The sequence below is a fragment of the Rhineura floridana genome, chromosome 10 (genome assembly GCF_030035675.1).
Source record: "Rhineura floridana isolate rRhiFlo1 chromosome 10, rRhiFlo1.hap2, whole genome shotgun sequence".
NCBI classification, from domain to species: domain Eukaryota; kingdom Metazoa; phylum Chordata; class Lepidosauria; order Squamata; family Rhineuridae; genus Rhineura; species Rhineura floridana.
In genome coordinates this window covers 81964646-81981909 of record NC_084489.1, presented here as the reverse complement: position 1 = coordinate 81981909, position 17264 = coordinate 81964646, and the positions used below count along the sequence as shown (strand labels likewise).

Here is a 17264-nt window from a genome sequence, read left to right as displayed (position 1 = left end):
CCACTCATACTCAACAATATTATAACTAGGGATAGGCAAGAATTTCAATTCAGTTTGCATTTCAAGCCTAATTTTTCAAATTTGCAATTTCCAAAACAATATGAAAACGAAACATAGTCATCCTTTGAAATTCACACTTGTTAGAATTTTGCGATGTAGTTTGCCAACCAAACAAGGTTTACAAAATTCATATATTAGAGGAAAATGTGCATAGAAATGACACATATGAGTAAAAATAACATGCAAAAATTTCATATGATGAGAAACGGTCAGAGTTTGGAAAAGTTGCTTTTTTGAACTACAACTCCCATCAGCCCAATCCAGTGGCCATGCTGGCTGGGGCTGATGGGAGTTGTAGTTCAAAAAAGTAACTTTTCCAAGCTCTGGAAACGGTTTGCAAAAAATGTGTACATTAGTGAAAACTCCCTACAAAATGTGTTTATTGGGAGAAATTCACACTAAAGCGCTGATGAATTTTCATGCTGATTTTAAAAGAAATATTGCAAATTGCTGCAGAAATGGGGAGAACTGAATCTAAGATTGGAAAATGTGAAACTGTGAGAACCAAACTTGAGAGATCTTTCTATCCTTAGTTACAATTCACATATAAGAATCACAACCAAGCATACACATGTAAGACACTCTCCCCGTCTCTGAAACACTAAGGTACTCAGGCCCCACACCCATGAAACGATATAATACTCCTCTCCCACCTCTCACCTAAGAGGCAGCCAGTTCTATACCAGAGCAGGCTCTCACTTTGGGGTGGGGTTATAAAACTGTTTCCACCCACTCACTTCCAACTACATAATTGTAACATGCATGGTACTATACAGCTTGAACTCCTGAGAAATAACCAATGAACACTGGTAGCAAACTCGAACATTAACCTCACACTCAAGGTTGCCACAAAGGCTTCCATAAACTCAAGCTGTTGCAGCCAACCAGTGGCTACACTTTCCTTCTCCATCAGCATTGATATCCTGTTGGCCAGCATCTCATGCTCAGGCAGCTTGCCCTTGGCTGCCTCAGCTCATGGCCTTGCCAGGCATGAGGTTTAGTACATACCTAGGGGTGGGGGGAGAGAAAGCACTCTTCAGTCAGGAGCCCAACTGAATCTCCTTCCAGAAACACGTCAGCCCCGCTTTAGGTGCCTGATAAAGACTTTTCCATTTTCAGTTTTCTCTTTTTCTGATTACATTTTAATTGATTTTATCCACTGTGTGCCTTTTGTAATCTTTATGTATGCTGCTTAGAAACTTCAGTGATTTAGAGGGAGATAGAAATAAAGCAATAAATAAACATTCTCCAGAGCCCCCTTGCAATCTAGTATTGGTTCACACTTGAATGTCCATCGTTTGGTACTTTGAAGTTGAATGTGTGAACTCTTATCTGTGCCTGGTGTAATGTTATGAAGCTTCTCTCTATTGAGTTTGACCTGCGATTATGCCTTCACTTATGCAAGGCCTCAAGGGGTCAGCATGTATGTCTGAACAGAGACCTTGCCCAGGATGAGAATATAAGAAGAGACTAGCTGGATCAGACCAAAGGCCTATCTAGTTCATCATTTTCTCACAGGGGCCAATCAGATGCCTGTGGGAAGCCCAAAAGCAGGAACCGAGTGTAACAGTGCTCTCCCCACTTGCGATTCCCAGCAACTGGTATTCAGAAACATAGATATGATGGCTTGGATGATGAGTAAGAGCAGGCCATAGAGAGCACTTCATTGGCAGACTTGAAAAGGCTGTAAGGTGCAGCAGTACAGATCAATTGCCAGTTGCCAAAGTCATTGGTTTCAGAGGAATGGAACCTTTGACACCATCTACACATTATGTAGACTGAGAGGTGATAAAATTCTGGAATGAATGACTTCCAGTGGCAGGTAAGTCTGTGTGTGTCATATTTTTGATGGTTCCCTTCATGAAAACCTGGCTGCATGTACTTGGTTGAGAAAGTTTAGAATAAGGAGGAGAATCCTGCTAGATCAGACCAAAGGTCCATTTGCTCCAACACTCTTTCCTACAGTGACCATCTAGATGCCTTTGAGAAGTAAAGATGTGTGAATCTGTCAGTTTTGGTTTCTCCCATTTCCACTCCACTATAGTTCTCCACATTTCCACATCAGCTTGAGATTAAAAAAAAGGCCTCATGAAAATTCACCAGCATTTTAGTGCACATTTCTCCTAATATACACATTTTTGCAATTTTCCCCAGTACAAAGCATTTTGTATGTCATTTTCATTAATATATGCATTTTTTATGCACACTTTACCCTAGAATAGGCATTTTTTGTACATATTACATGGTTGGACAACTGCATTGCCAAATTTACAGAAGTGCAAATTTTGAAGGATGGCTATGTTTTGGTTTGATGTGAACCAAATCGAGTTTCTCGCCCATCCCTGCTGGGAAGACAACAAGAAAGATATGGGGGCAATACCCCTCTCTCATTCTTGTTCTCCAGCAACTGACATGTAGATCTCCCTCGCCTGGTGCTACACCTTACCCTTCACATTGTAGTCTTGAGGTTCATTTGTTTTTTGGTTGGAGAAAATATGTACCAAAGTCAACCCTGTCTACTTCTGCATGAATTAGAAAGACACAATAAGGACAAATTTCCAGAAAAGTACATTTTGAGTCATGACTGTTCTGTGATAGGACAGATTCCTTAAGTTTATTAAAGGCCAAAGCCTGATTAATTATTCACTTTATCTGCAGCCATAATTATGTTTAAACATTAATTTCAGTCCCCAGATGTGAGAATCATACAGTCCAGCTTCCAAAGAATCCAGAATGATCAGATTTGGAGACATCTTGAAGGTGATTGGAGAATTTGGAAGGTTTCAGAAATGGCTCGTGCTGCTGATCTGCATCCCGAATTTCCTAACACCCTTTCACATGTTCGGACAAGTGTTTATTGTTATGGATGTGCCTCATTACTGCAATACAAGCTGGATCTATAATATTAGCCAAAACCTGACCAAAGAGCAGGAGCTGAATTTGACAATTCCGATGAAACCAGATGGATCTCCTGAGGAATGCATTATGTTTACTCCCGTGGAAGAGGATATTGAATCGATCATAAAATATGGAATCAATTCCACAGTAGAGTGCCAAGATGGATGGGTGTATCCTACAGAACCAAAGCCATCATTGCTAACAGAGGTGTGTACTTTACATTCCTGATTAACAAAATATTATTTTGTCTCTCTTGAAGTGTGTGTGTGTGTCAACTGTACTAGCCATCTCTAAAGTGATTTCAACATTAGTACTCACCCATTGTCTCTACAACTAGGGGTGGAGGAGAAATGCATTTCAGTCTGCACTAAAAGCCAAATCGATCAAATCTGCACTTTCTAAAACAACATCAGAACTGAAACACAGCCATCCTTCAAAATTCACTTATATTAATTTGTTAGGCAGTTCTCCAACCAAATGTTTTTACAATACATATATTAGGGGAAAGTGTGCATAACAATGCATATGTTAGTGAAAATAACATATATAATGCATTATATTAGGATAAGGCAAGGTTCTGGTTTTGGCGTACAAAGCCCTATACAGCTCGGGACCAGGATACCTGAAATACCGTCTTACCCCTTATATACCCAGTCGATCACTGCGCTGTGCAGGTGAGGGCCTCCTGCAGATACCATCTTATCAGGAGGTTCGTTCTGCACAACATAGGAAACGGACCTTCAGTGTAGTGGCACCTACCCTGTGGAATTCCCTCCCCTTGAAGGCAGGCGCCATCTCTGCTATCTTTTCGGCGCCTTTTGAAGACCTTCCTCTTTCAACAAGCCTTTTAAGTTGAGACCTATCCCAGTCTGCATCTGTGTCAGAATAGTTTAATAATGTTTTTAATCCTTTTTAAGGTTGTTTTTTAAAATGTTTTTAATGCTGTTTTGTTTTAAAGTATTTTAAGATCTGTCTTTATGATGTTTTAAAGTGTTTTAGTGCTTTTGTTTGCCGCCCTGGGCCCCTGCTGGGAGGAAGGGCGGGATACAAATTAAACAAACAAATAAATAAATAAAATTGCTTGCAAAATATGTACATTAGTCAAAACTGCATATAAAAATATGTTAGGAGAAATTTGCACTAAAATGCTGAATAATGTTCAAGAGGTTTTAAAAAACAGCAGATTGCTGCAGAAATGTTAACTGAATTTAAGACTGCAAAAATTAGAAGCTGAGAGAACTGAAATTGACAGATCTTTCCATCCCTACCTACAACTAAAAATTTGGATAGGGGAACAGACAGGACAGGGAACACCTACGGAAAAATTAAGCAATAACCTAAAATAAAGAACCAAAGCATGGAAGTGTGGTCTATTAGTGGCATTCCTCTTCTTTAAGTCTAGATGTTATGCATTGTGGGATAGGCGATCATCTTGCAGCACTTTGATGCTAAACCTAGTCAGAAAATGTGCCTATTTAATGCCTGCACTTCCTTTCTGGAGCTGTTGCCACAGCTGACGACCTGCAAATATGAAACCCAATTGCTTTGTAGATTCACCTAAATTTAGACTAAGAAGACAGTTTGAACAGTAAAAAACGAAAGAAAAATGATGCCATATAGTCCTCCCAGAACTATACAGTTATAGATGCTGATAGTCAATGTTTTGTAAAAGTGATTGCTTGCTAATATAGTCTAGGATTATCAACTGATGCTTCTTCAGTAGGAGCTAATGCCAGTAGCTGATCTTCTGAAAACTTGGAATCTATTTCAAACTTTTCTAATGTGATACCAATGAGAATGTGAAAGTAGCACCCCTCGAACTCAGGGTAGACAACTGAGAAACTGCTAAAAGCGGTGTGTAAATGAAGCAAATGTTACAAAGTGTCCTCTCACCTCTCTCATACAACAGAAACAAAACTCTCAGGAGGTCCCCCTGGAACTGCTCACCATTTGGGGAGCACAAGATGGTACTGTTGAGAATCCAGTTAGGGTGTCAGCGGCATTTTTGAACATTCCCGCATGTTGAATGCTCCATGTGCATGTGAAACTAGTGCATCATGGATAAAGCAACTGTCCTGATCATCTGATGTGTCAGCTTTTTACGTACAATATATTTTTTCATGTGATGGAGCACCCAAAAACTCTATCCTGTGTTTGCATTCCTCAGTGGTAAAGCCCTGGAAGTGGGTTATCATGTCGTTTTTCTGAACTGTTTAATCTGCAAGGAGCCTATTTTAGAGATAAACTAGAAGTGATCATACATGCACTATTTAGAAAGCATGTCAGGGTTTTTACATATTCAGCAATAGGTGTGTGTGTGGATTTTTCAGGACTAGAGTGCATGGAGTCGGGAAGCTTGAATCCCGAACCTTCCCTCACTAGCTATGTTCCCAACCATAATTGCTCCCATTGCTTTTAGCCCTCAGAGACGATCCCACTGGCACCCGTGGAAGCTTTTCCCTCTAATGCTAATGGCTACACCAGTGTGCATGTGGGAGGATTTTTGTTGGGATTGTAGTTAGTGATGTAATTCGTTTGCTGGTGCCAGGTCAGTTCTCATGTCCCTGAACTGGCTGCTGGTTACAGTTTGTGTTAGTTCATTTTCCCTCGCCTTCTGCTTTTACTTTTTCCATTTCCTGATATTCTGTGTGTGTTTATATTCAAATGTAAATTAAGCAGGTAATTGCCCATCAAGTTAGGTCTCTTGCTTCAGGCTTACTGTCTGTACTAGCCTACGACAGTCAACTAAATCTCCTCCGCCCTGCAATTACACAAGGCTAGTCCAGCTATGCGATGTAATTTTGAAAGTTGAAAACTGAACCACTGCTGAGTTCTTGTCCTTACGTTTAGCCTGTTTGAAGTTAACAAACCAAAAATTGATACTGCTGGATCCACTATCAACAAACAGCTATGATGAAAAGTTTTTTTAATGAGGCTGGTCCAGTTGTATTTTTCCCCCAGCTACAAAATAATCATCTTATATTCACATATTTATTCACTAATAAGCAAAAAATGCTTGCAGTTTGAGAATGTACCTATAGCCAACAGTTATTTCTATCAAACTTTAAAAAGCAGGGAAATTGGGCTGCTATAGTGAATACACCAGGGCAGCAGAAGACCTGACCTCCTCTCTGAGATATTGTACTGCCCTACAAATTTGTAAAAATGCAAACACAATTTGGGTTGGTCTTTCACAGTCCAATCCATTTCCTGTGTAGCTTGGAAGAATTTGGTAACATGTGCCTCTGAGCATATGGTTAGTGGTGGCAACACCTTCAATCAGCCCAAATAACACAAACAAGACATGTGCTATGCTGATCTTGTTTTAGCAGGGAGGAAGCAACAACATTAAGAAAGTTGATGTAGTTCAGATAGTCACTTTAAATATATTTGACTTATATTGAAATTTTAATTAAGCTTCCTATAGTAAATTTTCTTTTGCTTCTGTTTCTGTGAATATGTGAAATACAGCAGCACTTTGCATAATTTACATAAAAAACCCTCCAAAAACAATTGTGGAATAATGGCACTGACTATTCTGCAGAATAGTCTCCAGTGGACTTGAGGAGTGTCTCAGTTTGCACAAGATAAAACAGTGGGAGGTGAAACATTCTAGCAAATTTCTAGGTGTGCTCTATGTTTTTAATTGACCATGTCCACCCTTCCTTCAGTGCCGCAAGTTTGCTAAGAATGGATTGATCATTTGCATTCTTAATGAGTTCAACGGGATTTACTCCCCTACAATCATGCTTAGGATAGATGAAACTAATCATGGGGGAGGAGGAGAAGGGGGAAGGAGGGAGGGCGTGGGTGGGGAAGGAGGAAGAGAGAGGAGGAAGGGAGAAAGGGAGAGGGAAGAGGGGGAGGAAAGACAGATTTGATCAATGGGATTTACTCCCGTGCAACCATGCTTAGGATAGGTGAAACTGAGCGTGGGGGAGGAGGGGAAGGGGAAGGAAGGGAGGGAGGGCAGGAGAGGGGAAGAGGAGAAGAGAGGAGAGAGGGGAGAGGGGAGAAGAGAGGGGGAGAAGGAAGGGAGGGGAGAGGGAGAGGGGAGGAGGAAGGAGGGGATAGGAAGGAGGGGAGGGCAGGTTTGATCATTTGCATGTTTATTGAGTTCAATGTGATTTACTCCCATGCAATCATGCTTAGGATAGCTGAAACCGACCTGGGGAAGGGGTATGGAGGGGGAGGGGAAGAGATTGGGTGGGTGGGCACTGGGCAGAGGGAAAGCCACTTTCCTTTCTAAAAGAAAAACATTGTTAATAGTATCATTATTTGGGGGGGGTTTCCCCCACCTTTTTATTCCACAGCATGTAGAATAGTTTTCCACCCAAATTTAAACCAAAGCTATCCCCGGCCACATACACACCAGACCTTTATTCCACTTTAAACAGTCATGGCTTTCCCAAAGGATCCTGGGAAGTGTAGTTTGTGAAGGGTGCTGAGAGTTGCTAGGAGACACTCTTTCCCCTCTCACAGATACAATCACCAGAAGAGGGGCTGACTGTTAAAGTACCCTGGCCACTGGAGCTCTGTCAGGGGAATAGGAGCCTCATAACAATTCTCAGCACCCTTCACAAACTACACTTCCCAGGATTCTTTGGGAGAAGTCATGACTATTTAAAGTGGAAAAATGTCTGGCGTGGGTGTGGCCCCCTGATTAGCCAAGGCAAGCAGCTGTAAGTCTGGCTTTTAGAACACTGAATGTTGGTTCTTACTGAGCATGCCTGTGATATCATAGACTCCAATGTTAATTTTCTTTAATTAATTAAAAATCAGCCATGCATTTTTTAAACCTTTAAACTGCAGAAGATGAAGGTCAGGGCAAGGTCAGTAGTAGAGTTACAGGTACTCTGTGAACATGGCTGATTTGTAATTAATTTCAACAGATTATGAGACCACTGACAGAAAAAGTCCAATAGGGGTCTGGATTTCCCCCCCTCTTGTTTTACACTTTGAACTTTGGATTCTCTCTGCATGTTTTGTGTATCGCCATGAAAACTTAAAAAGCTTCCGGGCTAGATTCAAAGTGTTGGTTTTGACCTATAAAGCCCTATACAGCGCAGGACCACAATACCTGTCGGAACGCCTCTCCCGATACGAACCTGCCCGTACACTGCGCTCTACATCGAAGGCCCTCCTCCGAGTCCCGACTCATAGAGAGGCTCGGAGGGTGGTGACGAGAACTAGGGCCTTCTCAGTGGTGGCCCCCGAACTTTGGAATAGTCTCCCCGATGAGGTGCGTATGGCACCGACGCTGTTGTCTTTTTGGCGCCAGCTTAAGACCTACCTCTTCTCTATGGCGTTTTTAACTTAAATTTTATACAGGAAATTATTATGAATTTTTGATCTTTGTATTTATATGTTTTGTAGTATTATCATGTAATTTTTATGAGACGTATTTGTATTTTTTTGTTGTTCACCGCCCAGAGAGCTTTTGCTAGTTGGGCGGTCTAGAAATCCAATAAATAAATAAATAAAATAAATAAATAACAATCTTCTAAGTTTTGAGTTCAGGACTATAAGTTTGTTAAGATTTTGTTTTGAAATGAGCTTATGGGAAGCAGCAGAATCGAATGGGGGTACTTCCAATTTAACATGGCGAAATATGAACAATCCATGCTGGATATGGTATACGCTCTTATGGCTCTATATATAACAAAATAATGCACACACAGTTTTTTAAAATTGTGAACATGATGGTCTCTGAGGTATATTAAATATCCACCTGAATGATACTATGAATATATTATTGAAAGAGACAGAGAGAATTTGTGCTAATACTTGAAGCCTCTTTTAAGCAGATATATCTGACAGGCACTGACTGTATAAATGACTGCTGTGCCTGCGAGTTTAAAAAAAGATACAAGGGGGAGGCAGGTTAAGAATAAAACAATAGTTGATGGCTATCATCATCACCTCATTGACACAGAAATTAAAGAGAATACACATTTCAGCTGTTTAGATCGAAGATGTCATCGTTAACAATGTCATTATATTTGATGCTTTTTTAAAAAATTGGGGAAAGCTGCAGAAGCTGGTAGCAAACAAGATTGGTCTGCAAAGATAGTGAACGTGTGAACTACAGGGCAGTCTATCGCCCAGTTCTACTGTAGTGAAATTCTCCCTCATCCCTAATTGTAGCTGGGATGTGACGGGTTAAACCTCTTCTCCCTGCATGCTGTGGTCCTGATGAAAATCCTCTTTTGTGGCTATTATTACATTTTCTATTGATTCCTAACAATTTAGCACCACATGTGGTTTGGCCCTCAGCAGTTAATAAGAATTCTCCCTTCCACTTGCAGAACTTTTAAAGATACAGAAGACCTCTTGGAAGCTGGGCCTGGCAACTAAGAGGTCTTCTGTATCTTTAAAAGTTGTGAAGGGAGAATTTCACCTTGTGGTTTTTCTTATTACAATGTTGCAAGAACACCTGCACTTGGCTGAATTTTCTCTTCCCTTAAAGATACAGAATCATTCTGAGGCCCTGAGCCTGGCAACCCTAACACACAGACACACACACACACATGAAGCCCCCTTGGTCACTGCCCCCTTGGTCACGATGTGGTGAGGATGGTTACCTTTTTCTCCCGTGAAAAGTAGATAGGGTCGAAGGAGAACGAGTGGAGGTTTCTTCCACTTCCTCTGTCTGTTTTTCAAGGCCTAGATTCCTTGGAAAAGCAAAAGGGGTGTGTGTATGTATGTGCTTGTGGCATGCACATTTGCTCTTTCTCTCTGTGTCTGCTGGGGGTGGATAGGGCTGATCTGGGGGAGGAAAGTGATCAGAGGGAATGGTGCCCCCATCACTCACTCAGAAACCCAAATGGGCCGATCATGGGCCTAAAAATGTTGGCGACCTCCTGCCCTGGTGGCTACAGATTGCTGGTAAAGAGTGGCATTGGTGGCGGGCAAGCTATCATTCAGGGAAGCTTGCCTGCCAACCCTTCTTGTTTTCTTCACTGAGGAATCCCTGATACCAGTTTGGCTGATCTAAGGGGCTTGATGATAACAGACAGAATCCCAATGAGAATGGCCTATAATTTAAAAACACAGGTCAGGCAAAATGAGAAAAGGGAACCGTAATATACAAAATGCAGCGCCAGGAGGAAAAAGTAAACAGATATTTTTTCTTCTTTTAGTTTAACTTGGTATGTGGCCGAAAGGACTTAAATGACATCTCGCAATCCATTTACATGTCGGGTCTTCTGGTGGGAGCCTTGGTTTTTGGCCCACTGAGTGACTGGTGAGTATAATCATGAGACTCTGTGTAGCAGCTAGAAGACAGAGGCTGTTCCATTTACAGGTGGTGAACTGGGGAGACATTTCAGCCATTTTTGTGTTTGTCCCCAGATCTGAGACTACTGCCTATTTTATTGATTATCTGCTTTGCACGCAGAAGGTCCTATTGGGAGGAAGGGCAGGATATAAATCAAATAATAAATAAATAAAGGACCTAAGTTCAATCCCCCTGTCTCCGAATTAGGGCTGGGAATGTCCCCTCTCTGAAATTCTGGAGAGGTGCTGCTAGTCAGTGTAGACAGTACTGAACAAGATGGACCAGTTGTCTGACTCAGTATAAGGCAGCTTCCTGTGTATATTTGTATCCCACCTTTCCTTCAAGGAGCTCAAGGTTACATACATGGCTCTCCATTATATCCCCACAACAACCCTGTGATGTAGGTTAGGGTGAAAAAGAGAGTGACTGGCCCAAGGTTACCCAGTGAGCTTCTTGGCTAAGTGGGGATTTGAGCCCAGGTTTTCCAGGTCCCAGTTCAGCATTCTAAACATGCAGTTCCTTCCTTCCTTCCTTCTTGGCAGGTGACATTTCCCTCTGCCAAACATCTTGGGAACTGTGCTACACTGTGACCTAGCAGTAGCTGCAGCTGTCTGGTGCTGTTTGGGGTGCTAGGCTAGAAAAAAAATTGAGGGAGGGGGCAGAGCAGATATTAGTGGTGGGTCCTGCTGGAGTGTTGGTGCCCTAGCAACTGCCCAAGGATGCTAGGTGCTCATGGTAGAGAATTCACAATTTTCCTTTTAAAAAAATTATAAAATGAAGTTTCTGGTCCTCATGACTTTAAAAATATAAGGCCAAAGCCTGGTAGAAGGTGGCAGAAAAGGGGCTGTGTAGGCTTTCCACTAGTGGTGATGGAATGGACTTTGGTGCCCTGCCCAAGGATGCTGGGTGCTGATGGTAGAAAATGCAGTATCCCTGCTTTCATTTTTTTAAACTTTTTTTTTTTTAATCACGTTTCTGGTCCTTCTGGCTTTTAAAATGTATGGGCAATGACTGGTGGAAGATGGCAGATAAGAGGCCGTGTAGGCTTCCCAGTGGTGGGGTGGGGGAAGGAGCTTTGGTGACCTTGTACTTCATCAGGAATAAACTACATGAACCATACACCTTTCCCGAAAGTGTTTCCTGCTTTTCCAGTGTGCGCTAAAACACCCTGCTAGGAGAGTGTGGGCAGTGATCATCTGGGTGTGCCTGAAAAGCAAAGAAGAAGAAGCAAGGGCAGTGCAGAACCTGATGTTGGTCTTGTTTCTCTCTTTATGAGAAACTGTGCCCACTATAATGTGTGTGAATTGGCTTTTGAATTAGTTTTGGAATCAGAAGATTGCTTCGGACAGTTTTGGACAACATTGAGGCAGCACCATCAGCCAAATATGCTGCACCTCGTAATGTCTGAATAAGAACTCACATGGCTCGTGGATGTGGGGTGCATTTAAGTGGCTTAAATCTCTTGAATCAGTAAGCCCTATGGGGCACACAATGACAAGAAAAATGTCAAGAGTTGCAAAAATGAGTCCCTACCCCTGGATGGTGAGGCATCCCCTAAGTGGCATTTTCTGTGGGTGGGTGGAGGACAATGAACCTCCATCCTTGATCTGTCACTATTATAATGGGCAATTTGCTCCTAATAGAGTGCTTAACTATATATTCCTTATGAACATCTGCGTGCAACAAAAGCTGGACTGCTTTTCCTAAAGAAATACAGCTTGGCGGGGGGAGCAGTGTAGGAGATAAAGGTTTGTTTGTGTGTGTGTGTGTGTGTGTGTGTGTGTGTGTACACAAAAGCAGTTGGTGGGGGAGATTTGAGGTGGACAAGCAGCAGGCAGAGGAAAGGTTTAAGGTCCTCTTTTTCCCCATTCCCAACCTCCCCTTTCTGATGCAACCTTTCCATAGGAGAAGCAGCCAATTGGCTTTATTGCACGCACAGAAATTCCTCCCTAATAATGGTGATTAAGGGGAAGGGCCATAGCTGGCAGGGCACCTGCTTTGCATGCAGAAGTTCCCAGGTTAACCCCCCGCATCTCCAGGTAGGGCTGGAGTGGAACCGTGTCTGAAACCTTGGAGAGCTGCTGCCAGTCAGTGTTGACAATACTGAGCTAGATGGACCAGTGGGCTGACTCAGAATAAGGCAGCTTCCTGTGTTCCGATCAGTTAATAATAATAATAATAATAATTTAATTTGTGGGTCGCCTATCTGGCCAATGGCCACTCTAGGCGACGTACAATTTAACAACAATACATTACATCATAATAAAATACATCATAAAATACAATATAACAATAAAACAATAAAACAGTTCCAGTACAGAGTTGCAAATTCTGACCTCCCTCTTGCAGACTGACCCACGTTACCCTGCATTTTTCCTCCTCCAGGATTGGAAGTCAACGGTCAATCTTGCTTACCCTCCTCATCATGGGCTCTTTTGGTGTCGGAGCAGGCTTTGCGCCGAATTTCTACGTCTACATCGCCTTGAGATTCCTCGTGGGTGCTTCTTTTGCTGGGATCAGTATAAGCATGGCAGCTTTAAGTAAGGCCCTCCAGCTTCTTTGGGGATGTTTAGGCCTTGTTCTCCAAAGAAATTGTATTTCCGTTTTCCCAGCTGGTGGCCTCCAAATGCTTTGGACCACAACCACTATGCTGGTTGGGGTGATGTAGTCCACAACATCTGGAGGACATATGGTTGCAGAAGGCTGCCTTCCTCTATCCAGTCTGCACACCTGCATTTCATATCGCCCTCCCCAAATATATATCTTCTTTCAAGTTAACAATGTATAAGGTGAATGTCATTGTACAGTGTCAACTTCCAGTACAGAAGCATCCCTACCTGAAGTAAGGTGAGGAGGAAGCCCACTTGTTTTGGAGATTTTAGGTGCCAATTTAGGACAGCTTGCTAATTTGGATTGCAAGAGGCCTGAGACATAGAGCTTGGGAGGGTGGAGCCTGTTTGGATAAGGGCGGAGCCTTGTGGTGCCCGGTGGGCGCAGAACACAGCAGGTGGGCAGTTAAGGGGAGGCTGACCCTGCCTGGCACCTCAGGTGGAATCTGATGGACATCATGTGTGTTTGTTAAAATGTGTGTCACAAGTTGGGGACCCAGTCCAAATAATCAGTAGCTTTTGCAAGCATTCCTTCTTTCTTGATTATGGAACAACCTGACACACTCATTGAGATCTACTTTTTGTGGCACTTAAGCCGCTTTAGTCTGGCTGATTTCACTGATTTCCAGAATAGTTAACCTTGGTCAAGTTATCTATTTAATTCTTTTATTATTATGTCTCACTTTTCCTCCAAGGAGCGCAAGGGTTGTTAAAACAAAAAGGGATTGCGAAGAGCTCCAAAAAGACCTCTCCAAACTGAGTGAATGGGCGGAAAAATGTCAAATGCAATTCAATATAAACAAGTGTAAAATTATGCATATTGGAGCAAAAAATCTTAATTTCACATATACGCTCATGGGGTCTGAACTGGCGGTGACCGACCAGGAGAGAGACCTCGGGGTTGTAGTGGACAGCACAATGAAAATGTCGACCCAGTGTGCGGCAGCTGTGAAAAAGGCAAATTCCATGCTAGCAATAATTAGGAAAGGTATTGAAAATAAAACAGCTGATATCATAATGCCGTTGTATAAATCTATGGTGCGGCCGCATTTGGAATACTGTGTACAGTTCTGGTCGCCTCATCTCAAAAAGGATATTATAGAGTTGGAAAAGGTTCAGAAGAGGGCAACCAGAATGATCAAGGGGATGGAGCGACTCCCTTACGAGGAAAGGTTGCAGCATTTGGGGCTTTTTAGTTTAGAGAAAAGGCGGGTCAGAGGAGACATGATAGAAGTGTATAAAATTATGCATGGCATTGAGAAAGTGGATAGAGAAAAGTTCTTCTCCCTCTCTCATAATACTAGAACTCGTGGACATTCCAAGAAGCTGAATGTTGGAAGATTCAGGACAGACAAAAGGAAGTACTTCTTTACTCAGCGCATAGTTAAACTATGGAATTTGCTCCCACAAGATGCAGTAATGGCCACCAGCTTGGATGGCTTTAAAAGAAGATTAGACAAATTCATGGAGGACAGGGCTATCAATGGCTACTAGCCATGATGGCTGTGCTCTGCCACCCTAGTCAGAGGCAGCATGCTTCTGAAAACCAGTTGCCGGAAGCCTCAGGAGGGGACAGTGTTCTTGCACTCGGGTCCTGCTTGCGGGCTTCCCCCAGGCACCTGGTTGGCCACTGTGAGAACAGGATGCTGGACTAGATGGGCCACTGGCCTGATCCAGCAGGCTCTTCTTATGTTCTTCTGTTCTTAAGGTGGTGTACATGGTTCTCCCCCTCTTATTTTATCCTCACAACAACCCTGTGAGGTAGGTCAGGCTGAGAGATGTTGGCTGGTCCAAGGACATTCAGTGAGTCTCATGGCAGAGTGGGGACTTGAACCCTGGTCTTCCAGGTCCTGGTCCGACACTCTAACCATTACAGCACACTGGATCTCTAAGATAAGGAAGAAACAGCCTGCGAGTGCAAGGCCTTTCCACAAGAGCTATGCTGTCCTAGTTGTACAGCTCATATTGTGTTTCAAGATGAATTACAAACCTTGGAGCTTATTTGCATGTGTGAAATGCTGGTGTAGCCTCCTCTGTGGGATGGGATGAGAAGACAAGCAGAAGAAAATGTGAGCTTAGTTACAGAGAACACTTTTGCTGAGGTTTTGTTGTTTTTATCGTTATTTAAAAGTAGCCAACCATGAAGCCTGGTGGCTAATTGAGAGGAAAAAATCAAATTGATTGATAATGGCAGGGACTCTTAATTTTCAGATACTGATTGTAACCTGAACAATCTTTTAGGTTCAGAGTGGGTCGGGGCTTCCTATCGCCCACTTGCGCTGATCATCACTCACTGCAGCAATGCTCTGGGGCAGATGGCTTTGGCTGGCTTGGCGTACTCCATTCATGACTGGAGGTACTTCCAGATTGCTGGCTCTGCTCCGGTGTTTGCCCTCTTTTTTTACATATGGTGAGTGTGCGAAAGGACCAGAGATGAGCATAACTGGACTTCATATAAACAGTACAGCTTGCGATATGATTATGTACAACAGTGACATGAGCTCATAGCCATCCTGTTACGAAATCTACCATGTTTAAAGATCTGTTAGGGATCAAGGTTACTTATAAAGCTCTAAGCAACTTGGGACTCGTACTTGAAGGAGCGCCATTGGATTAATGAAATTCTCATGCTGTGCAGGGTCCTTCCCAATTCTGCGCGATGGCTGGTGACAAAAGGGAAGATTGAGGAAGCCAAAAAGGTGCTTCGAAGGGCTGCTTCTATCAATAAACGAGCTGTCTCAGAAGAACTGCTCAGTCAGGTGGGAAAGGCTGGGGTTTCTGTTGTTCATTTTCTGAAAATGTGTGGGAAGGATATGAAAAAAGAAAAAAAAACAGGGTGCAAAGGAAAGGAAAAATCAGATCACTGCAAAATGAGATATCCCTGCCCTCTGATAGTTTACACTCTCAGGCTGCATTTGGATTTTTAAAGACATCCACTGTATTTCTATTTTTGGCATTTATTATTCGGCTCTTAGCCTGCCCTTCTAAAACACTGCTGTCTTATCGTTTTTGTTTATTTCAAGCAACTATTATATCCCACCCTTCCTCTAAGGAGCCAAAATAGCTACAGTTCCCCATTTCCTGTTTTATCCAATGAGATAGCCACACCATATGTTTAAAGCACATGACTTCCCCCAAAGAATGATGGGAATTGTAGTTTGTTAAGGGTGCTGGGAGGGAAGCTTTGTGAGAGGGAAACAACAGTTCCCAGAATTCTTTGGGGGAAGTCATGTGCTTTAAATGTGTTGAATGGTGTGGATCTGCCCAGGAGGGTGGGTGTGTTGGTGGGTGGGAGAGATTAGTCCAAGTTCACTCAATGAATTTGGTGGGTGAGTGTGGTTCTCTCCAGACTTAGTTCAACTTGCTAACCTGCCAGATGCCCTCCAGCTTTTTTGTGCTATAGCCTCCATAAGTCCAACGCTGCTTGTGGGCACTAGGTTAGGGAAGGCTGCCCTTATTTCTGGTTGATGTGCTGTGTCTCTCTTGTTTTGCAAATTTTGTAGCTGGCTCCGGAGGAGAAGGTGAAATCTGGAAATATCTTAGATCTTTTCAAGAAGCCGCACCTAAGACGTTTAACTTTAATCATGGCCTGGGTCTGGTAAGTATTCCAAAGTACATTCACTCAGTAACAATCATTTAAGGAAAAAAAACCCAAATATGTATGTGGCTTTGATTTGATGTGCAGAAAAGCATCACTTGTTTAAACTTCTCAGCGTTCGTTCTCTATGTGTAAAATGAACATAATCAGTGACTTACATCAAAAACTTTGACCTCTGTCCCAGTGGCTGTAGCCAGATCCAGTACCAGGCATGGCTGGGCCCTTGGGCACCAGCCTGCCCTGGGCCTGCAGCACCATACGGCCACACACCCCTGCCCAATACAGGCTGCACAGGGCTTAAACAAGCCCATCTGCCTCACCTATCAGTTGCGTCAGTCAGCGCACACGCCCTGTGCACATGTCTGCCATCACCCAAGATGGCGGCAGGGGTGTCAGTCTCTTAGGGATGCCCCCGCTACAATCTTGGGTGGTGGCAGATATCCATGCACTGACATGACAGGTAGGTGGGGCGGACTTATTTAAGCACCATGCGGCTTGTATCAGGGGTGGATGGGTGGGGGGCCCCTGGGGGTGCCTGGGAGCTCCCATGAGCTCCCACTTTGCGATCTGTGGTAGCATTGGGTCACTGAGTCTTGCAGTCCCACACTGCTGCGGATCGCTGAGCAGGAGCTTCACCCCCCCCCAAGGAGGGCCCCCCTCTGGGCTGCAGAGACCCTAGAGCGGGACCCAAACTGGCTGCCTGCTGGCACTAGGCCTAGCTGTAGCTCAGTGGTGGAGGATCTGCTTTGCATGCAGAAGGTCCCAGGTTCAATCCTCGGCATCCCCAGATAGGGCAGAGAGAGACTCCTACCTAAAATCC

At 43.3% G+C, this 17264-nt stretch overlaps 1 protein-coding gene across 2 annotated transcripts in view; it reads left to right on the top strand.

Annotated features, from left to right (window-relative positions):
- LOC133365168 (solute carrier family 22 member 13-like) overlaps positions 1-17264 on the top strand; it is a 44294-nt gene that overhangs the window by 6003 nt on the left and 21027 nt on the right. For both annotated transcript variants that reach the window (XM_061586656.1, XM_061586657.1), the window contains exons 2-7: positions 2748-3165; positions 10101-10204; positions 12623-12777; positions 15088-15256; positions 15485-15605; positions 16350-16444. In XM_061586656.1, coding sequence (XP_061442640.1) covers positions 2794-3165; positions 10101-10204; positions 12623-12777; positions 15088-15256; positions 15485-15605; positions 16350-16444 — 1016 coding nt within the window. In that variant the 5' untranslated portion in view covers positions 2748-2793. The remainder of the gene's footprint in view (positions 1-2747; positions 3166-10100; positions 10205-12622; positions 12778-15087; positions 15257-15484; positions 15606-16349; positions 16445-17264) is intronic.